Source organism: Trachypithecus francoisi, unplaced genomic scaffold (genome assembly GCF_009764315.1).
Source record: "Trachypithecus francoisi isolate TF-2019V2 unplaced genomic scaffold, Tfra_2.0 Lachesis_group5, whole genome shotgun sequence".
In the NCBI taxonomy this organism is placed as follows: domain Eukaryota; kingdom Metazoa; phylum Chordata; class Mammalia; order Primates; family Cercopithecidae; genus Trachypithecus; species Trachypithecus francoisi.
The window spans coordinates 95,930,369-95,953,057 of record NW_022681470.1 but is presented as its reverse complement, the minus strand read 5'-3'; the positions used below and the strand labels follow the sequence as shown (position 1 = coordinate 95,953,057).

At 40.8% G+C, this 22,689-nt stretch overlaps 3 protein-coding genes across 4 annotated transcripts; 2 read left to right on the top strand and 1 right to left on the bottom strand.

Annotated features, from left to right (window-relative positions):
* The first annotated feature begins 425 nt into the window (after positions 1–425).
* Positions 426–2,455, top strand: LOC117075640 (late cornified envelope protein 1C-like). Its single transcript, XM_033198175.1, has 2 exons — positions 426–458; positions 1,471–2,455. Exon 2 carries the CDS (start codon positions 1,493–1,495, stop codon positions 1,823–1,825), a length of 333 nt encoding a protein of 110 aa, XP_033054066.1. The 5' UTR covers positions 426–458; positions 1,471–1,492; the 3' UTR covers positions 1,826–2,455.
* Positions 2,456–8,521: 6,066 nt separating this feature from the next.
* On the bottom strand, positions 8,522–14,880 carry LOC117075639 (late cornified envelope protein 1C-like). Of its 2 annotated transcripts, XM_033198174.1 has the most exons (3): positions 14,787–14,880; positions 12,658–12,751; positions 8,522–9,154 (listed from the first exon to the last, which is right to left on the bottom strand). In XM_033198174.1, the coding sequence occupies exon 3, from the start codon at positions 9,130–9,132 to the stop codon at positions 8,812–8,814; it is 321 nt and encodes a 106-aa protein (XP_033054065.1). In that variant the 5' UTR covers positions 9,133–9,154; positions 12,658–12,751; positions 14,787–14,880; the 3' UTR covers positions 8,522–8,811. The 2 variants fall into 2 exon arrangements, with proteins under 2 accessions (XP_033054065.1, XP_033054064.1); XM_033198173.1 differs by lacking the exons at positions 12,658–12,751; positions 14,787–14,880 and adding an exon at positions 10,255–10,389.
* A 37-nt stretch (positions 14,881–14,917) lies between these two features.
* LOC117075638 (late cornified envelope protein 1C-like) lies at positions 14,918–16,743 on the top strand. Its single transcript, XM_033198172.1, has 2 exons — positions 14,918–15,043; positions 16,089–16,743. Exon 2 carries the CDS (start codon positions 16,110–16,112, stop codon positions 16,440–16,442), a length of 333 nt encoding a protein of 110 aa, XP_033054063.1. The 5' UTR covers positions 14,918–15,043; positions 16,089–16,109; the 3' UTR covers positions 16,443–16,743.
* The last annotated feature ends 5,946 nt before the right edge of the window (positions 16,744–22,689 follow it).

Below are 22,689 nucleotides of genomic sequence, written 5' to 3'. Positions count from 1 at the left end.
ACACAGTTTGGTGGTGCACAGGGACAGAAGTAAACATGCATGGAAACCTCAGGGATTAGTATTTCAACTTCAACCCAGGCTACATGGAGCATCAGGTACTTCGGAAGAGACAGAAATGAGATAGGTCCTAAGTTCTAAGACTGAGAACTGAGAGGCTCTCAGGGAAGCAACCTTCAAGTAAATGAGGTGGGTGATGGTTATCCTGGAACCCCATTTCAAGTAGGCACTTTCCTATCTGAGAGTGGCTGCTCTGAGCCTGGGGAGAGAGGTAGGTGAGGAGCTGTCAGTCACCACCCATCACAAGATCCACGTGGGTGTCAGAAGGATGGTCTTCTCATGCCCAGGCCCTGTCTCACAGCTGGGGCAGAGCCCAGGCCAGGATGAAAGGGCTCAGGGCCAGACCACCCATCCACTTACCTCCTGAGCTGCTGAAGAACCCTGTGCTGCCTGTGACTCCGGTAAGAACAGGAGCAGGGATGCTTAGAACAGAGTAGGAGGGAAGGAAGGGCAGGGCCTCAGGGGCTAGGTCCATGTTGTCAGAGGTGGAGAGTTTAGAAAAGACTGAAGGGGCAGGGGCAAAAAGGGGTCTGGCACTAACTAGGAGCAGAAAGGAGAAGAGGAAAAGAGCTGGCTGGCTGGCTGTGCCATGTGCCTTTGAACTCCAGAGGAAACAAACTTCTCTGGGATGAGATGAGTGGTCCAGAATGGGAACCTCGAAGCAGAGAGACCTGCTCCACTCTGGCAGCCCATAGGAGGGAAGCCCACTTCTAAAGATACAATCCTGTCTCTGCCTGCAAGGGAAGAACTAGAGCTGTGGACATGGGACTAAAGGCTCTTTGGGGTTTGTGAATCCCACATTTTCATGGGTATGAGATTTGTTCACAAACTTCCCAGCTTGGTTAGCACTCACCAAGCCTGAGACCCACTGTGTCAGCCCATCAGCCTGAGCAGATGGTGAGTGAGGAAGTCTGAGCTCCAACCTGAGATCAGGGAGTCAGGGTTCAAGTACTAGGTCTGCAGCAATTGCTAAGTTTATCTGTCTCTATCGAAGTGAGTTTACTGTGTGGTAGTCTCCAAGATCCTGTGCAATGCTGACCTTCCCAAGTAAAATTTTCTTGCAAGTTATGACCAGAGAGAATGACTGCCTCTTCTCCTTTAAAAATAAATTTTCCTTAAATGACTCGTAAATCAGATAATTTCAGTCTGAAGACATATTTGTAATAATTTCTTCCTCCACTGACAGCACATTAGAATCTTAGATGCATTTTGCAATATTGTTTAGTCTTAGTTTACAATTGTCTGACATTCAAAGATATCCTAAGCTTGAAAAAGATGATGTGAGAGTTTGAGGAAGTTATTGGAAATAAAACTACTGAAGATGATGCATTTATACATGAGAGATGCTAAGAGTGTCACAGGGGCAGAGGTGGCCCCTGCCTGGGTCTGACCTGTTATTTGACTCTCCTTCAGCTCCTGAACACCCACCTCCAAGATGTCCTGCCAGCAGAGCCAGCAGCAGTGCCAGCCCCCTCCCAAGTGCACCCCCAAGTGCACTCCCATGTGCCCCACACCCAAATGCCCCCCAAAGTGTCCCCCTAAGTGTCCTCCAGTCTCTTCCTGCTGCAGTGTCAGCTCCGGAGGCTGCTGTGGCTCCAGCTCTGGGGGCTGCTGCAGCTCTGGGGGTGGTGGCTGCTGCCTGAGTCACCACAGGCGCCGCAGGTCCCACTGCCACACACCACAGCGCTCTGACTGCTGCAGCCAGCCCTCGGGGGGCTCCAGTTGCTGTGGAGGGGGCAGCGGCCAGCATTCTGGAGGCTGCTGCTGAAGTGGACCTTGACTTCCTCTTCCTTCTGATGCTGCCTGAATAGCTGAGGGTTTCCAGCAAAAGCTTGAAGTCTTGCCTGGAGAATTCGTCTGGCCTAGTGTCAGGAAACCCAAAATCTTTCTCCTTGATGGCATTTAGAGACTTCCTTCTGCATATCCATGGCTTCCCTGGGAACCCAAAGCACACACCTAGTTCCTGCGCAGCTCACACTGCTGTATTCTGCTGCCTAAACTGAAGAAATAAAGTCCAGAATCTGCTCCCCAACTTGCTACCAGCTTGCTTGATTTTCCTGTTTGTGTCATCCTTGTTCTGCTCCCTGGTATCTGCTGGTGGCTGCTGAGGCCTTGGTGGACAGAGGATGGGGAAAGGGTTCAGGAGGAAAAAGCTTGCATTTTTGTGTGTTTTGTGTTGTTTCTTCTTTCTGTGTTTTCCTTTTAAACCAAGGGACCGAAGTAGTTTTAAGAAGCATTGTTCTTTCAACTTCTGGTTCCTTTCGTGTATGTAACTGTGTCCCTCAGGCATGGCCAGGAGGCCGACTTCATCCTCCTTCCCACTGTCACCTCTTCACTCTTGTGTTCCTCGTTCCCCACTCCTTCCACTAACAATCTCCCTGGACTCCTTCTTCAGATTGTATGTACACGTAGTAGACATATAAATATAAGTGTGTGTATGCGTATATATACACATATATTTACATATACACACATTATATGGAATAAATCTTTAGTTTTTAAATCTAAATCACTTTTATTGATGTATAACTTTCACACAATAAAACCCCTTTTTAAAATACACAATTCAATTAGTTTTACCAAATGTATACACTCTTGTAAACAAAATTACTAGGAACACTCTAAAACTGTAGTTGATTATTTATTAATCATTATTTGCAGTAAAGTTTAAAAATAGGCTATAAGTTTATGTATTTATTTCTGAATTTTCTGTTTTGTTTTTTTGGTCCATACGTCTGTTTTTATGCCAGTACTCTACTGTTTTGGTTACTATAACTTTGTAGTATAATTTGAAATCAGGTAGCATGATGCCTTCAGCTTTATTCTTTTTTGCTCAGGACCGCTTTCGCTATTTGGAGTCTTCTATGGTTCCATAAAAATGTTAAGTCTTTTTTTCTGTTGTATTAGTCAGGGTTCTCCAGAGGGACAGAACTAATAGGATATATGTATACATGAAAGGGAGTTTATTAGGGAGAATTGGCTCACATGGTATTTCAACAGAGATTGCACTGAATCTGTATATTGCCTTGAATACTGTAGACTTTTTAACAATATTAATTCTTCCAGTTCATGAGGCTGAGACACCTTTCCATTTGTTTGTGTCTTCTTCTATTTCTTTCATCAATGCTTTTAGCTTTCGTTGTAGTTCTTTCACTTCTTTGGTTAAATTTACTTCTGGCTATTTTATTTTTTGTGGCTATTATAAATGAGATTGTTTTCTTGATTTCTTTTTCAGATAGATTTCTATAAGGGTCTAGAAACACTGCTGATTTTTGTATGTTGATTTTGTATCCTGCCACTTTGCTAAATTTATCAGTTCTAAGAGTTTCTTGGTGGAGTCTTTAGTTTTTCTAAATATAGTATCACGTTATCTGCAAAAAGGATAATTTGACTTCTTCCTTTCAAATCTGGATGCCATTTATCTCTTTTCCTTGGCTAATTACTCTGGCTAGGACTTCTACCCTGTGCTGAATTAAAGTGGTGAAAGTGGGCGTCCTTGTCTTCTTTTACACTTAGTAGAAAGCCTTTCCATTTTTCTTCATTCAGTATGGTATTAGGTGTGGGTTTTATCATGTTGAGGTATGTTTCTTCTACAGGTAATGTCTTGAAGGTTTTTAACCACCGAGAGATGCTGAATTGTATTGAATGCTTTTTCAGCATCTATTGACAAAACTTAAGCTAGACCAAGAAGAAAAGAGAGAAGCCCCAGAAAAATAAAATCAGATAAAAAATGAAACATAATAACTTATATCACCACAATATAAAGGATAATTAGAGACTGTTATGAACAACTGTACACCAACAAATTGGAAAACCTAGAAAAAAACAGATAAATTACTGGACAACCCACCGAGATCGCACCATAAAGAAATACAGAACCTGAACAGACCAATAATGAGGAATGAGATTAAAGCAGTAATAAATAGTTTCCCATCAAGAAAAAGCCCCAGACCAGATATATTCCTTACTGGATTCTACCAAACATTTAAAGAAGAACTAATTCTGATTCTACTCAAACTACTTCCAAAAACTGAAGAACACCAAACACTTCTAAACTCATTCTACAAGGCCAGAATCACCCTGATATCAAAACCAAACAGACACACTAGAAAAAGAAAACTACAGGCCAATATCTCTGATGAACATAGATGAAAAAATCCTCAACAAAATGCTAGCAAACAGAATTCAACACTACCCTAAAAAAATTATTCACCATGATCAAGTGGGATTCATCCCAGAAACGTAAGAATGGTTCAACATATGCAAATAAATAGGCATAATGCATCAAATCAGCAGCATCAAGGCTGAATAATATTCCCCCTGCTATACAGTATATATATTCAGAATCTTTAAAATTCACTCATCCACTGACAGACATTTAGGTTGTTTCCAGATCTTGGTTATTGCTAATAATACTGAAATAACGCTGGGAGTACAGATATCTCTGGAAAATACTGATTTTATTTCCAGAAGTGGAGTTAGTAGATCATGAGGTAGTTTTATTTTCTATCTTTTTAGGAAATTCCATATGGTTTTACATAATAGCTGTACCAATTTACATTTCCACCAACAGTGTACAATAATTCCCTTTTTGCCACATCCTTGCCAACACTTGTTATATTTCATCCTTCTGATAATAGCCATTTAACAGGCATGAAGTGATATCTCATTGTGGTTCAGATTTGTGTTTCCCTGATGATTAGTGAGATTGAGCACCTTTTTCTGTACACCTGTTGGACATTTGTATATCTTTCGAGAAATAGCTGTTCAGTCTTTTGCTCATTTTTAAATTGGGTTGTTTGGTTGTTGCCATTCAGTTGTATGAGTTCCTTCATGTATAATTATTAAGAGTTTGTCAAGATGAGAAAGCAAAACAAGATCACTAGTTTCCTTGGTGCTGGCTCTGATGCAGAGAGATAAACATATAACTCCACTTTAACTATCATATTTCCAGTTAGATCTCAGTAATGTTTCCTTCCATCACATGTTATGAAAAAATGTTGATGATGTAAAAGATAAATGCCTTGACCCTCAGAAAATCAATGCTTTGCCGATCAACATGTCTGTATTGACCTGAAATCTAGGCTATGATTTCTCAAAGCCAAGACTTAATTTCCAGACTTTCTGATACAACCATGTTGCCAACTCATCACCTACATCCAAGTCAGGTCAGTCCAGGGCTTGGAGTTGCCCTGCATGAAGGCAGAGGCATGGACCAGATGGCACCCCAACCCCATCATCCTAGATACCAGGAGTTGAACTTCTGAGTAGACCTGCCACTGTGACAACCTGGGAACCAATGTCCTGACCACTCCCCCATTACTAAGCCCTTTGGAACAATCTGAGCAGGAGAACAAACGTCATACGCAGGAGAGATGGTAGCAGACCTCTCAGGGTGATGTGGCCCACACACCTCACTGAGCCTGTCTCAGAGTGTGTCTCCTATGAGGGTGGCCTGAGTCATAAGGAATAGCTATTTATAAACTGTAAAGCCTATGCTAATACCAATGAGAGGATTTAAAAGTCATTAAATATCCATTGTGCGCATAGCCCTGTGTTGAATAATTGAGGTAAAGAAATATGAAACACCCAAGGCAGGCCATCAAAGAATTTACTATTATGTCATTAGAGTAATATGGAAGGGGAAAAAAATTGGGATTGAGCCACACTGTCCTGGAAGGGTAGAGACCATGGCTTGCATTGCAGAGAGAAGCATAATCGAAGTACAAAAAATAATCCAATTCAGCTTCAGGTCATTTCTGAGAGTACATGACAAAGGCTTAAATGAGAGGGAGCACACAAAGTCTTATTTCACTGCAGGAATTTGGACATTTACCCTTAAACAGTGTGCAGTCCTGAACAAGACTTTACTAATGATTGAGTGTTAATTATTTATGGAGATGAACAAGTCTTTTCCTGAATCTCACACTGGAACAGCGTCAAGGAGACCCTTTTATCCTGGCCTTGGGCTGTGCCCCTGATGGGTGAGGCAGCACCTGGGCATAAGAGGACCTGCCTCTTGTTACCCACGTGGGTTGTATGATCAGGTGATAAACCAGCAGCTTCTCACCTGCCTCCCTCCACAGGAGATCAGAATAGCTCCCATCAGTGCCAACTTATTTTTCCTGGAGCTGTCTTAGACCTTTTTCTTGGAGTTTGGCCTCCCAAGCCCTCTTTTTCTGTATCCCTGATGGTATCATTTAAGCTAAAATTTTACAGAAGTCTTTTAGTGTCCCTGATGTGTCCCAGATTGTGTGTGTGTGTGCGTGCACGCGTGCGTGTGCAAATACGTGTCTATACCATCACAGTTACAAGCCTGGTAGGAGTCAGACACACCTGGGACAGAATCCTGGTTCTGTCACTTATTAGCTGTGTTACTTCTGAAAATCCCCAATTATCTCATCCTCTGTTTCCTGAAATTTCAAATGAAAATAATAAAGATTAGTCTCCAGGATGTCGTGAGGATCAATGAAGTTGTAGGAGAAAATGCGTATTAAAGTTCCTGTAACACAGTGAACCCTCGTATGAAACACTTGTCTATCAATAATTTTAAAGGGAAAGAATACTTTTTGAGATGGTCCAAGTCTCAGGTGCTATGTGGAGTGAAGGACCCCATGGAAAAGAGTTCCCCAGTGGAGGAGGCTGGAAGACCTGAAAAAAATAGGAGGACTTGAAATACAATGGGAAAGTTTTAGTGTTATTGCTTTGTTTCGACATGAACAAAAGTTTTTGTGTGAAGGTCTACTTAAAAACATTTTTAGGAGATTAAGATTTACTAATGTCAATTTGGTATATAACAGGTGTTCCTTTCGTATCTTGAGGGCAATATTATTTAAAAAATAAAAGAACTAATTAGATGAAAGCAAATCAGACTAGGGAGTAATCATGTGAAAAAGTTATCTTTTCAGGAAGTGTCCAAAACAATTCTCCAGAACATGTGATGAGGTGGAAATGGCCACAGTAAAACAATATCCAGGTCATAATGGGTATAGAGAATCAATATCTGAGATATGTATATGGACATAGGCATAGGTAGATATAGAAGTAGATATAGACATCAATATATAATAAGCCTTGTTCTATTATTACCATATCATGTATCTCAATATGCGTGGCCTTCCCTGAAGTTACACTGCCTCACTTCTCTAGGGTTTCTCCATGCTTCTAATCTTCTTTGGAACCCAAAAATGATCTTTCCATGCCATCCCACACTCCAGAAATAATTACCCCTAACCATTAAGAAAATCTCATCCAGACCTCTGCACTGTGTTCAGGATCAAAGTCAATGTCCATTGAGTGACATTCAAGGCTCTGTGCATAAGACTCTGTACAATTCCTCTAATTTATGCTTTGCTAAGCAGGACTGCATATTAGCTATACTTTGAAGATGTCTCTTCCTACTTTGCCTCTACATTTTATTCCAATATATTTTTTTCTTTCTGAGACACCTGCAGTTCAAATCTCACTTGCTCCATTTTCCTTTTTTATTTTTGACATACCTCATGAACCAAGTTTTAACGAAACTTTGGACAGCACAATGTGTGACTTATATTGTGTAGTCCCCATCAGCTACTAGTACAAGGTCATGGCCACATGGGTGGTTAAAACTTTTAAATCCTGTCAGCAGCATTAGCGGTGGGGTTTTATGGGAGGTATGAATGGTAAGCCTTAGAAAAGAAGTTGGAAACACTTTCTGTTAAGTCTTAAATGTAATACTTAAGAAGCACACACATTTTTCTATAGAGAGTCACGAGCAAGTTGAGAAATACGGTATAGGGATTGTGTTCTGGAATAAAGTGTAGATAATTTAATGAAGATGGAAGAGGAAGAAAACAACAAGATTTGATGGAAGGTTAATAGAAAAGCAATTTTTACTTGCCAATGTGCCTGGAACTAAACTTATTGCAGAAGTAGTCAGTGGGAAAACTGTATTTTCAAAATATATTCATGGGTTTTGTTCTCTTTTATTTCATTTGTTTATTTATTATATTTTTCTTTTTTATCCAGGTATATACATGCATGTGTGTGCATGTTTGTGTGTGCACCTGGAGTTGTGCAGAAGTGTGCGTTTTTGCAATGATGTGTGTGTGCACACACATATGTGTGTGAGGGAGGAAGGATGTTGGTGGGGCTAGGTCAGGAGGAGCAGACTGCACTCACAGAGAAAGAGAAGCATAGAGAGACTAGTCAGGCCCTTGAAGGGGACCAAAGACAAAGAAGCTGTGTTTATAAGAGACAGTTCAGAGTTGGTCAGAAGCAATGCTGCTTCAGACCAGTTGACATAGGACAGACAGAGTTGGGAGCACTAGTCCCTTCCCACTCCTGCCCCCATTAACCCCAATTCACTCCAGAGTGCCCCACTGTCCCCTGAAGTTCCAAGGCCACCACCTGCAGAGGACAGGGTGAAGAGAACAAGAGTCACTCACAGAGAATAGGGTCCTCATAGAACAAGACACTGAGCGGATTCCTTGTTTCATTGCTTTAATCAGCAGATACACACAGCAAACGACATGGAGTGAGCTAGGGGCTTAGACAGAGGGTGGGAGGGTAGCCACAAAGGTGAAGTCCAAGACCAGTGAATGGAGATCCAAGAGAGGATCTGAGTTTCTGGACTCCAGAGAGAAGATATGCTCTTGGCAAGTTCAGAGCTTTCCCTTGGACCTGTGAGCCTCTCAGGCAGGCCTAGGAGGAGAAGGGGGATGTCCTTGGCAGTTTGCTGTCCTGGATTCCACTCTTCTAGGCTCAGGGTCCACTTCAGCAGCAGCCTCCAGATTGCTGGCCACTGCCCCCTCCACAGCAGCTGGAGCCTCCTGAGGGCTGGCTGCAGCAGCCAGAGCTCTGGGGTCTGCGGCAGTGGGACCTGCGGCGCCTGTGGTGGCTCAGACAGCAGCCACCTCCCCCAGAACTGCAGCAGCCCCCAGAGCTGGAGCCACAGCAGCCTCCGGAGCTGACACTGCAGCAGGAAGAGACTGGAGGGCACTTAGGGGGACACTTTGGGGGGCACTTCTGGGTGGGGCACTTGGGGGTGCACTTGGGAGGGGGCTGGCACTGCTGCTGGCTCTGCTGGCAGGACATCTCGGTGGCAGGTGTTCAGGAGCTGAAGGAGAGTCAAATAGCAAGTCAGACCCAGGCAGAGGCCACTCCTGCCTATTCTTGTCCTTTCCACATTGTTTATATTTCCTTTATTTTGATGAACTGTTTAAACGTCATGGTAAATCATTAATCACTGAAAATTTTGTTATTTCTTGTAGTTTGGCAAATGCTCTTATACTGTATTTTTTGAGTTCACAATTTCATCTTAAGACAGTCAATAATTACTATATCTTTTACAAAGAAGGAAACTGAGGCAGTAAGCCATATGAAAAAATATCTGTCAAGATTAAACATTTAGTAAATTAAAGGAAGCAATTTTTCTCATGTCAAATAAAACTCTGAAACTGTCCAGTGTGGAAACCTGGGAATATAAATATTTTCTTGGGAAAAGATAATGAAGGATTATCTCTTGGAGTAACTTCCTAGGAGACTTTGTCTTGTAAAAAACCGGCGAATGTACAATTGTGAATGGTTTTGGAGACCGGCTGGTCTCACAGGCTCCCTTTGTTAAGGAAGATGCTGAAGAGCAGTATTTTTGGTGCATAGAGGGGATTTGAACTCAGGTACCCTGGCTCTAGGCTGGTGCACTGCCATATTCGTCACACAAAGGCCTCACAGTAACATCTTGGAACAATGATCCTCAGCTTGCTATGTCTAACTACTTAAAGAGATTCTCAATTCCAATTTGAATGTAGAGATAAGTGGGTTTCAAAAAGCCCTAAAAGATCCATTAATTATCTCTACTCCACTGATTGAGAGCTACTATCTCCAGCTCAAATTTACAAGGAGTGTCACAGTTTTGCTCTGAAAAGTAAGTGTCCTGTTTGAAGCTGTTCTAGCGGAGTCTATTTGCCTGGGTTTCAACTCCCTCTGTCCTTAAAACTCAGCCAGCTGAAGCACAAAGACAGAGCCATCTAATTCTTATTTGTGTTACCAGTTGGCCCTCTCCCTGCCTCCTGTGCACACCCTCCTTCAATCTTTCTGAGGTCTTGACTTCTATCCAGATGGATCTCAGCCCTCAAGGCCCTGCCCAGCCTCCCCTCCTGCCTACGGCTGAGCAACCCTCTGTGGAAGCCCCAGCTCCTATTCTCAAAGGACACTTACCAGTGTCACAGGCAGCACAGGGTCCTTCAACACCTCAGGAGGTGAGTGGATGGGGTGCTCAGGCCCAGAGCCCTTTTATCCTGGCCTGGGCTCTGCCTCCAGCTGTGAGACAGGGCCTGGGCATGAGAGGACCTGCCTTCTGACACCCACATGGGTTCTGAGGTGGGTGGTGACTGGCAGCTCCTCACTTGCTTTCCTCCGTGGGGCCCAGAAAAGCTGCTCCCAGCTTGGACTATGGCCACTTAGAAATAGAAATGGCATCGGAAAATCCCTACCATCATTTCATGTATTGATCTCCGTGGAGAATACTTAATCTGTTTAGTTTTGGAGCTTGAGTTCTCTGTTTTGTTAACTTCCAAATCTTACCTCTGTGGCTCTGGGCAACCTGGCTTAACTCAAGTTTCATAGAATCCTCTAACCCTCAACTATTTTATAGCTGTGTGTGTGTGTGTGTGTGTGTGTGTGTGTGTCTGTATTACAGCCATTAGGTAACTGGGTAAAGAGTCAGACCTAGAGAGAAACCTGATTCTGCCACTTATTACCCACATTACCTTATGAAAAACATTAATACTTCATCATTCTTGCTCTCAGTTTGTCACTTCTGTAATAGAGATAATATAAAAATAATTGTCCAGGGATGGCTGAGAGTCAATGAAATAATGCAAAGGAAGTTTCTGGTGGAGAGTTTATAACATGTCATTTTCCCTAAACAAATGCCAATGCATTAATATTTTTAAATTACACCTGCTTTCTAAGGAGAGATGATAGCCTCCAGCTCCATCCGTGTTTCTGCAAAGGACATGATCTTATTCTTTTTTATGGCTGCATACTATTCCATGGTATATGTGTACCACATTTTCTTTATCCAGTCTACCAATGATAGGTATTTAGGTTGATCCCATGTCTTTGCTATTGTGAATAGTGCTGGAGTGAACATACACATTCATATGTCATTATGGTAGAACAATTTATATTCATTTGGGTAACCCTCCTTCTTCAACATCCAGGCTTTATTCCATGACCTATGCATTTCTAAAACAGTGCCATTCAACTGTAACTTCGTTATGAGTCTAAGTTGTCAAATATGACTACAATAAACTATCCTTAATTCTGCAGCTTGGTTCTTATATTTGTGTACCCCTCAACAGTTTCTAAAACAGAGGTGGACTCCATAGGTAAACAATTTAAAAATGAATTGATTACTATTAGCATCATCTTTACTTTGTATATGACTTAAGCCGTCATCATTGGAATTCTCACTCTGAGACATTTACATTACAGTATACTAGCCTTATCACCCTGCAGAAGTCTACCACTGAATTACTGGCTATGGCTCATGTTGTTCCAAAGAATGTATTTAATAATGGAGTAGTCAAGATACTGATTACTCAGCTTACACTGGCTGTTCTGAGCCAGAAGCCCAGCCCCTGCATTCCAAGGATGATGAGGATTAGAAGCTATTCTGTCCGTGACTCTGATACCACAAAGGGTAGCACCCAAACTGTCAATTAGTCTGGCATGGATTGGGTTAATAAGGTAGCAATATGATGTAACATCATGAGTATTGTTTCCTTATGTTTGGTGTTAGATTTCAATAGCATTTGAAATTTATTGAATTTGGTATCCTTTTAATGCTAACAATATGCACTAGCAAAGGAGTGACTTTCTGAAAGAACATTTGTACGTTGTCAGACTCTCACATCACAAGAGATAGGTTGGAAGAATGCTGAGACCCAGTAAAAATTAACTTAGACTCAGTAGATCTTACTCTGTGTCCCAGAGCCAGCACCATGTGAGTGATTTTCAATTTATTTCCTTCCTCTGCAACCCCTGCATAGAGTAGTAACGATAAACTGATACTCCAAAATTATTAGAAGAATATACAGAATATCTAATTATTTCTTTATAAGTAATTGGATAAAATATGTAAGCATGAAAAAACTTGATAAATCTCATCACATAATGAAAGAATACTATATGTCAGAAAGCATAATTTTAAAAGATGAAAAATATAAATAACCAGTTGAGAAAAAGTAAAGTACATAAGTAAGGAATTGTATTAAAATCTATGATACATAGTAAGTCCTTACAACTTTATAGAAAAGAAATAAGGCTATCTACAAATGAATGGGCAAAGTTTATGAACAAACAGATAGCTTGGAAAGAAATACAAACGACCAATACATTTTGAAATTTGTTATTTCAAATTTTGTATAAATTTGTATAATTTTGTATAATGCAAATTTTGTATTTGCATATACAAACAACCAAAGACTTGTATATAAAACAAGGATGGTCTTTCAAGGATGAAGTCTGAATCTGTCACTGAATTGCCTGGCTGTGGCTCACGTTGTTCCAAACAATGTATTTAATGCGAGAGTAGTTAAGATATTGGTTACTCACCTTACACTAGTAGTTCTGATCTAGAAGCACAGCCCATCCATTTCAAGGATGATAGAGGATTAGAAAATATTCCTTTATATTGAACTAGAAGAAACTGAAAATCAATAACAAAACAGTATTGCTGAAGGTGATAGGAAATGGGTCTTATAAATTGGAATAATAACGAAAATTCAGATGAAATTTGGTGACCCATTACTCAACAAATAATAATTTTCTGTATACAAATCAAAATTTTAAATGTGCATACTTTTTGTCCAAGAGTTGTACTTCCAAGAATTTAACTTAAGGAGGAAAACTTTGAGAAAGAAGATATATAGACAAGAATGATTACCACAGAAAATTAAAATAACAGTAAGAGTTGGAAAAGTCGCAAGATGTAAGAATAAATTTATATTAACCGGCAACAAGTAATTCAAAAATATAATTTTAAAAATTGCCATTTAAAATAGCAAAAATACATAAAGTCTAACACACAATTTTAATGTAAAATATATTTGATAAAATGAGAAGACTATTAAACAGCATTACAGAATATCATAATAAAGAGTTATACCATATATATGGGTGAGTAGAAAAAAATTATAATAAAATATAATAATTTTTCATGAATTAATGCATATTCTCAATGATGTTTTCATCAAAATTCTAATGATGATTTGTTTTGCTTCATCTTCGTTGTGTGGAACGTGACAAACTGACTCTAATGTTTATATAAAATAACAAAGGTTTAATAATCACCAAGACAATCTTAAGGACTGATGGAACCTGTGTGATTTAGATATCACAATTGATTATACACCTATGATAATTAAGGTAGCAGATGTTCTCAGAGGTGCTGACAAATTGACAATGACAAGAATTGTTCACTCAATTATAAATCTACAGAAATGTGAAAAATTGATTCTGACCCATAGGTATTTCAGATGAGTGGGGGGAAATGGAAAATTTGATTACAATACTAAGACAATTGGTTATCCATTCAGAAAAATGTTTAAAATATATAAAATGTACAAAAATTCCTTTCTTGATTGAATAAAAACCTTCATTTTTAAAAAGAAAAAAATGTCAACTTTTTAAAGATAGGTAAAAGATTTCTGGACTTACAAATGGTTGAGATTTATTAAAATCATGAAAATCACAAACCATAGTTATTGTTGCAGAAATTCAACTATATTTAAAATAAAACACTAGTTCATCAAATGACACCATTAAAATGCAAACAGGAACATACTTGCTTGGAAAAGGTATTCACAACGCATTTAATAGCAGTACATTAGTAACTAGAATATGTAAAGAACATTTACAAATACTAACAAAAGCAGATAAACAAATTGAAAAACATTTTTAAGAAAAAGCAGACGAGTTACAGAAGAGAAAGCTCAAATACCCAAAAATATATTAAAATATGCTCTGATCACTACAAAACAGAGGAACACATATTAAACTACAAACAGATAGCAATGCACATCCATCAAATGGCAATTATTGAAGTTTAGCAACAATGTGCAGCAAGAATGATTCTTATACACCATAGGTGCAAACTGAAACCAATATGAGCAATTTGGAGAGATAGATGTGATCCAAAATTCAGCACTTCCACTTATAGGTACATAACTTGGTGAGACTCTCCCACAAATACACAAGTAGACATGCACAAAAATTTCCGTAGCTGCAATATTGATACAGTGAAAAGTGAGAACACTCTAAATGTCCATCCAAAAGAGAGAAGCTAACAAATCATGATGCACTCATAAGATGCACACTACACAGTTGTGAAAATGCGTAAACTATGGCTATACAGATCAACTCGAGTAACTAGCAAAAATAATGTTTAAGGAAGAGAACAAGTGAAAAATGAGTGTCTTAAGTATGATGCCATTTCTATAGAGTTAAAACCATGTAATCCATAATATACACTGTATCAGGGTAACCTGCACAGAATAAAATTGGAATACATAACAATTTGGTTTGAAGCAGGTTGCATGGGCTCATTAACACTGGGGAAGCAAGAAGGGCAGTATTAGGGCCAAAACGTCAAAGCTCCAAGAGTGAGAAGTGAGCACCTTAAAGGCAGATGCCCTTCAGGCAGATCAAAGCAGGAGATGATAGTAGGGATTTCCCCACCCTACCTCTATTTCTAAGTGGCCATATTCCATGCTGGTAGCAGCTCTCCTGAGCACCCATGAAGGCAGACATGTGCAGAGCTACCAGTCACCACCTGTCACAGGAACTACGTGGGTGTCAGGAGGCAGGTCCTTTCATGCCCAGGCCCTGTCTCACTACTGGAGGAAGAGCCCAATGGACAGGATAAAAGGGCTCAGGGCCACAGAACCCCATCCATTCACTTCCCGAAGTGCTGAAGGACCCTGTGCTGCTTGTGACCTCAGTAAGTGTTCCCTGGGTACTCAATCAGGGGCTCCCACAAAGGAATGCCTAGATCAGGGCAGGAGGGGAGGGCGGGCATGGACTCCAGGGCTGGGGTGGTGCTGGAATTCATATGAGTGAAAGAGGGAGTCTCAAGAAAACCAAGCAAGGGCAATGGGGACAGACCAGGGACATGAGAAGGAGGAGTCCTGAGATGGTGTTCTGGAGAAATGAGATGGATCTAGAGTTCTTGGGTCTCTAGTCTGAAGGCATTGCAACATTGCCTCCCATGTTCACCTGTAACTGCTTTCAGAAAGGGAGGTTTACCTTGAAAAATGTAACTGTCCTTTCCTGAAAAGTTGAGATGGAAACAGTGGTTCCCAGCCAGTGTAGAGGATATCACAGCTAACTGACTCTCCTAAACTCACATTTAATGGTACTTAACTTGGTAAGGCAAGGACAGTAGACAAACAAAATATAAGTGCTGAGCATTCGGTATAGTGTTTGTCTGCTGAGAATTTCAGAGCATTGGACTAAGTCAGAAACCTGGATACAAGCCTCAACTTAATTCAATGATATTTTTCCTCAGTTAGTTTTCCAACATCCTTTGCAGTTCTGAACTTCTATGTCCTTACAACAAGGTATTCTAGAAAATTCTTCCAAGAGAGAATGACTGTTTCCCCTTGAAAAACAATTTTATTTCCAAACCCCTTTCTAGATTGTTTTCATGATTCAGGTGTGTAGTTGAAGCAGAATGTCTCCTCTACATACTACATGCTTGATTTTAAGAATGCTCTCTTAATATCTTTTGGCTTCGGCTTTCTAATTATAAAATAGTTGAAAATGCTTTATGATTTTATAAGTATATAAAAAGCATAAGGTTCAAAACAGAGGCTATAAGTGTGCTTAGCCCACTATTAGAAATAATGAAAACTCCCGTGATTAATTAGCTACAATTACACTAAGGAGTTCATCAAAATGAAGGGATTAGTAATGATGCTGAAAGGGCAAGAATAGGCAAGGATGGCTTCTGCCTGGGTCTAACTTTCTGTCTGACTCTCTTTCAGCTCCTGAACGCCCACATCGAGATGTCCTGCCAGCAGAGCCAGCAACAGTGCCAGCCCCCACCCAAGTGCACCCCCAAGTGCACTCCCAAGTGCCCTGCCCCTAAATGCCCCCCAAAGTGTCCCCCTAAGTGCCCTCCGGTCTCTTCCTGCTGCAGTGTCAGCTCCGGAGGCTGCTGTGACTCCGGCTCTGGGGGTTGCTGCAGCTCTGGGGGAGGTGGCTGCTGTCTGAGCCATCACAGGCGCCGCAGGTCCCACTGCCACAGACCCCAGCGCTCTGACTGCTGCAGCCAGCCCTCGGGACGCTCCAGTTGCTGTGGAGGGGGGAGCAGCCAGCACTCTGGAGGCTGCTGCTGAAGTGGATCCTGAACCTAAAAGAACATAAATGGCCAAATATTTCCCTCTCCTCTTCCTTCTCCTTCCGGGCCTGCCCATGTTGCTGAGAGATCTTGGTGAAGACTGAGTTCAAGCATAGAGGATTCTTCTGTCTTGGAGTTCAGAGGCCCAAAACTTCTCCCACAAAGCCTTTTAATGACCTCGGTTTGCATATGTGTGGTTGCTCTGGGAAGCCCAAAACACAGACCTATATCCCTTTGCAGCTTGTCTTTTTGCATAGCTCAGCCTGATGTGAAACAATAAAACCAGAAATATGCATTCCTTTTTGCCTTAACTGTTATTTCTTCATTGCTTTTCATACTCTGTCCTCATCTCCAGGCTCTCCCAAGATGTTAGTATCTACAGACCTTATTCAAATTTCGCCAGTCTTCCTACTAATATCCTTTATAGCAAAAGACAATTTTGTTGGTTCAGAATCCAATCCAGGATCCTCCATTGGCTTGACATAGTTGCCACGATTCTTCAGTCTCCAATCTGAAATGCTTCTTCAGTCTTTCTTTGTCTTCCTTGACACTGACCTTTCAAAAGAACCATTGGTTTTGTAGAATGCCCCTCAATTTGGGTTTGTCTGATGTTTCCTCTTGAGCAGGCTCAGATGACACATTTTTGCAAATATCCCACAGAAGTGGTGTTGTCCTTAGAGCATGATGTCAAGCCTTACATGATGTTTAATTGTCCCATTCCTGGAGATATAACTTCAACCACTTGATCTGCCAGCTTCCTCTATTGCAAATTTAATATTTATTCCTTTGAATTAAAAACTTATGAAGGAAAGAATAAACTTTATAATTTTTTTTTTGAGTTGGAGTCTCACTGTCACTCAGGCTGCAGTGCAACGGCTCATTGCAACAACCACTTCCTGGGTTCAAGCATTTCTCTTGCCTCAGTCTCACAGGTAACTGGGATTTCAGGTGTGTGACACCATGCCCGGCTACTTTTTGTATTTTTAGTAGAGATGGGGTTTCAACATGTTGGCCATGTTGGTCTTGAACTCCTGACCTCAAGTTATTTGCCCACCTCAGCCTTCCTAAGTGCTAGGATTATAGGCGTGAGCCACAGTGCCCAGCCTAAACATTTATTTTGTATCAAACATTTTCCCAAAACATTTTTAGTATAATTGATGTTCTTTTACAAAATTATTATTACTATAGTGTTGCTAGTATCATCGAGTATAGTTTTTTAAAATATATTTATCTCATACCCTGAGTCTATGCACATAAATAAAGCAAAGAGAGGTGGTGAGGATGGGTCCTGAGCAAAATCAGCAATGTCCTGCAATGCAACTACTTGAAGGAAGTCCATTACAATTTCTTCTTGTTGAACTCTTGTTATATCTAATTTCCTGTGATGACCATTCTTATCCATTTCTTACTCCTATATTATAACTCTGCTTTCAGGGAAATTCCTAGAACATAGTTTTTGTGTAAAAAGATATGCTTATTATAAATTTAAACTCATTACGCCTCAATAAGTATTAAATTGTTATCCAGAATTGGTACGCCAATTCATATTGCCATCTCAAAACGTGTATTACCACCAACTGTCACATACTATTTTGTTGGTCATTAAAAAAATTGTCATTTTGAAATAAGTAAATATAAATCTGTTAGTCTCCTTTCTCAAATTCAAGATATTTCTTTTTTATTTTGTTTGTATTTGTTTGAATATCAGTAAAGTTGAATATGTTTTTTGAAATTTTTTGTTTGTTTGTTTTAGATGGAGTTTCACTCTTTTGCCCAGGTTGGAGTGAAGTGGCGCAATCTCGGCTCACTGCATCCCCTGGGTTCAAACGATTCTCCTGCCACAGCTTCCCAAGTGGCTGGGATTACAGGTGTCTGCCACCACGCTCTGTTAATTTTTGTATTTTTAGTAGAGACAAGGTTTCACCCTGTTGGCCAGGCTGGTCTCAAACTCCTGACCTCAGGTGACCCACCCACCTGAGCCTCCCAAAGTGCTAGCATTACAGATGTGAGCCACTGCGCCTGATCTTTTTCAATTTTATTTGCCATTATATTTGCCTGCATGTGTACATATGTGATGGTTAATTTTATGTGTCAACTTGGCTAGGCTATGGCTCCCAGATCTTGCTCTAGCACCAGTCACCAGTCTAAATGTTGTTGTGAACATATTTTTTTAAATGTGACTAATATTTAAATCAGTAGAGTTTGAGTAAAGCAGATTACCCTCCATAATATGGGCAGGCCTCAGTCAGTCAGTCAAAGGTCTTAAGAGAAAAGACTGATAACCAGAGAGAGAAAAAATATTCTGCCTTCAGGAACAAGGAATGCTTATACACTCTTGGTGGGAGTGTAAATTAGTTCTGCCATTGTAGAAGACAGTGTGGCAATTCCTTAAAGACCAGCAATATCATTCAAGCCAGCCATCCCATTACTAGGTATATACCCAAAGAAATATAAACTATTCTACTGTAAAGACACATGAACACGTATGTTCATTGCAACACTACTCACAATAGCAAAGACGTGGAATCATCCTAAATGTCCATCAATGATAGATTGGATTAAGAAAATGTGGTGCCTATATACCAAGGAATACTATGCAGCCATAAAAAAGGATGAGATCATGTACTTTGCAGGGACATGGATGGAGCTGGAGTCCATTATCCTTAGCAAACTAACACAGGAACAGAAAAACAAACACTGCATGTTCTCACTTATAAGTGGGAGCTAAATGATGAGAACACATGGACACATACAGGGGAACAATACACACTGGGGCCTGTCAGAGGGTGGAGGGTGGGAGAAGGGAGAGGATCAGGAAAAATAACTAGTGGATATTAGGCTTAGTACCTTGGTGATGAAATAATCTGTACAACAAAACCCCATAGCACAAGTTTACCTATGTAACAAACCTGCACTTTTACCCCTAAACTGAAAATAAAAGTTAAAACTAAATCTGCCTCCAGAATGATTTTGGACTTGAGACTGCAACATCAGCTCTCCCCTGAATCTGCATTCTGCCATCCTTCCCTACAAATTTTGGTTTTGCCATCCCTGATAGTCACTTGAGCCATTGCTGTAAAATAGTCCTCTTTCTGTCTTTCTTGCTTACACTTACTTTACCAAAACATAACAGAATCTCAAAGAATATAATCTTAAGGACAAGTTTTCTGAATGAGTTCTGGAATTTCTGGAATTTGTTCTCTAGCCTAACTAGATTTAAATGCACTAATGAACCCTATTTCCCATAGTGAAGAGAACACTGATAGTAAATGTGACTATAGGGATATGCAAAATATCACTATTGGATGTTTCTAATCAGATGCTTATAAGAGACAAGGTTTTGAGTGGCTATGGATTTGCTACCTGAGAATACGTTTGTCAAACTAATGAATATAAAGAGATTGGCTGGTTGCTCCCCATTGTGTTAAGTAAGATGGGAGAAGAAAACGATGAGGTCCAGGATTTGAATCCTCAGTTTGTGCACCACATAAATAACCATGCAGCACATAAATAACCTGAAAGTTTTTATGTCTGTCCTGAGAGAAACTCTTATCTTCTGTAGTCTCAGAGCTGAAACTGCTAAAAACTAAACCCCAAATCTTTTCAGTGAATGACTGAATTACAATACAAATTAAATTTCCAAATTCTCAGCATGTCTACAGATAAAGTGAAGCCATTCTTCAGTCTCCTCCAGTCTGAAATGGTTCCTCAGTCTTTCTTTGTCTTCCTTGACATTGACCTTTTTAAAGAACCATTGGTTTTGTAGAATGCCCCTCAATTTGGGTTTGTCTGATGTTTCCTCTTGACCAGGCTCAGATTACACATTTTTGCAAATATCCCACAAAAGTGGTGTTGTCCTTAGAGTATGATGTCAAGCCTTACATGATGTTTAATTGTCCCATTCCTGGAGATATAACTTCAACCACTTGATCTGCCAGCTTTCTCTATTGCAAATTTAATATTTATTCCTTTGAATTAAAAACTTATGAAGGAGAGAATCAACTTTTTTTTTTTTTGAGTTGGAGTCTCACTGTCGCTCAGTTTGCAGTGCAGTGGCATGATCTCGGCTCATTGCAACAACCACTTCCTGGGTTAAAGCATTTCTCCTTGACATTGATTAAGAAGAAATGGGAGCCGGGCACAGTGACTCATGCCTGTAATCCCAGCACTTTGGCAGGGGGAGGTGGGTGAATCACTTGAGGTCAGGAGTTCGACGCCAGCCTGATCAACATAGTGAGACCCTGTCTCTTCTAAATAAATAAATACAAAAATTAGCCTGGCATTGTGGCACACACCTGTAATCCCAGCTACTCTAAAGGCTGAGACTGGAGAATCACTTGAACCCAGGAGGCGGAGGTTGCCATGAGCCAAGATCTCACCACTGCACTCCATCCTGGGTGACAGAGTAAGACTCTGTCTAAAAAGAAAAAGAGGAAGAAGAAGGAGGAGGAGGAAGAAGAAGAAGAAGAAAGAAGAAGAAGAAGAAGAAGAAGAAGAAGAAGAAGAAGAAGAAGAAGAAGAAGAAGAGGAGGAGGAGGAGGAGGAGGAGGAGGAGGAGGAGGAGGAATGAGACTCTGAAAACTGGAATGAGAACCAATGAGAAAATCCTGATGACGGTGGAAACACTATATCCCTGAATTTGGTTGCGTCATCTTTGCCAGTAGAAGCAGCCTTTCCATACCCACCTGAGGAGACTGACCCTGATTTTCCTAAGGAAACTGTGATGGGCTCCTGTGAGGCAATTGCCTTGAAAGACATTGATGATTCATCTCAGGACCCCTCCCTATCAACTCTTTTTGCTTCTAGAGTGAAGTCCCAGCAGGTCCCCAATGGTGAGGTACAACATGTGACCCAAGACAAGGTGCACTACGCTCCAAAAGAACTTCAGTGTATACAGACGTCTAGACATTCAGGGAATATGTGTGTGACCTAGAAATGACAGGCCTGCCTTGTTTTGCTGCAGAGGAAGAGATTCAGAGCATTAGGGAGATTGGAATATTAGAATTAATTTGTCGTGAAATGACAAATCACCCACCTTGGAAGGCCCAGATGATTCACCTTTCATCACAATTGTGAAAAATATGTTTGTGAGGGGAGGCTCAGCATCTTTGAAGAGCTCTAAAAAGCTTAGATTGGCTGGGCACGGTGGCTCACGCCTGAAAGCCTAGCACTTTGGAAGGCCGAGGTGGACAGATCACGAGATCAGGAGATCAAGACCATCCTGGCTAACACGGTGAAACCCCGTCTCTACTAAAAATACAAAAAATTAGCCAGGCATGGTAGCACGCACCTGTAATCCCAGCTACTCAGGAGACTGAGGCAGGAGAATCGCTTGAACCTGGGAGGCAGAGGTTGCAGTGAGATGAGATCGCGCCACCACACTGCAGCCTGGGTGACAGAGTGAGACTGTGTCTCAAAAAAAAAAAAAAAAAAAAGACTTAGATTGCCATTCTCTCTGTATATCAACAATTTAAGTGGGATCTGCTGTAACTGAAAACGATGGGGAAAATTGGATCCCTGGGTGTCAGGGGCCAAGGAATGGCACGTAATCACCAAAAGCAAAGTGGATGGGTGTGGCTACCATATGGACAGCAGAATCCAAGCAGCAATCAGAATATTCTGACCCACAGGCATGTAGAATGCTGGCTAGTTGGTCACGCTATCCTTGGAAGTGAAATAAACAGGAAGTCTACTAAATTCTTTCTTGATCTGTATACGAGAAGAGTTCCAGACAAGTGAAAAAAAGTTCAACTTGAATCATAAAAACAGTCACAGTTCCTCAGTCAAAGCCCAGGCTTGAGCTACTTTATGGACTCCGAACTCTTCAAAGGAAGGAGAGGCCAGATCTCCTTGAAGAAAGAGCCTAGTACACTGCTAAACATTTATACTGTTTTTCTTTCTCCCAAAGGGACCTACACCTTTTTACCAGGGTGGCCGTGCATTGGGAAAAGGAAATAATAATCAGACTGTTTTGGACAACTGGACACTGGATCTAAATTGAAACTAATTTCAAGGGACTTAAAATGCCACTTTGCTCCACCAGTCAGAGTAGGAGCTTATGGAAGTTAAGTGATCCATGGAATTTTAGCTCAGTTCCATCTCACAGTGTGTCTCTGCACCCATTCTGTGATTATTTACTCAGTTCCAGAAGGCATAATTTTAACAGGCATACTCGGCAACTGGCAGAATTCTCTTATCAGTTCCCTGACCTGTGGAGTGAAGGCTATTATGGTGGAAAAGACCAA

What these genes read in the sequence shown, in the direction of transcription:
- LOC117075640 (XM_033198175.1), top strand. Translation starts at nt 1,493, where the DNA reads ATGTCCTGCCAGCAGAGCCAGCAGCAGTGCCAGCCCCCTCCCAAGTGC.
- LOC117075639 (XM_033198174.1), bottom strand. Translation starts at nt 9,132, where the DNA reads ATGTCCTGCCAGCAGAGCCAGCAGCAGTGCCAGCCCCCTCCCAAGTGC.
- LOC117075638 (XM_033198172.1), top strand. Translation starts at nt 16,110, where the DNA reads ATGTCCTGCCAGCAGAGCCAGCAACAGTGCCAGCCCCCACCCAAGTGC.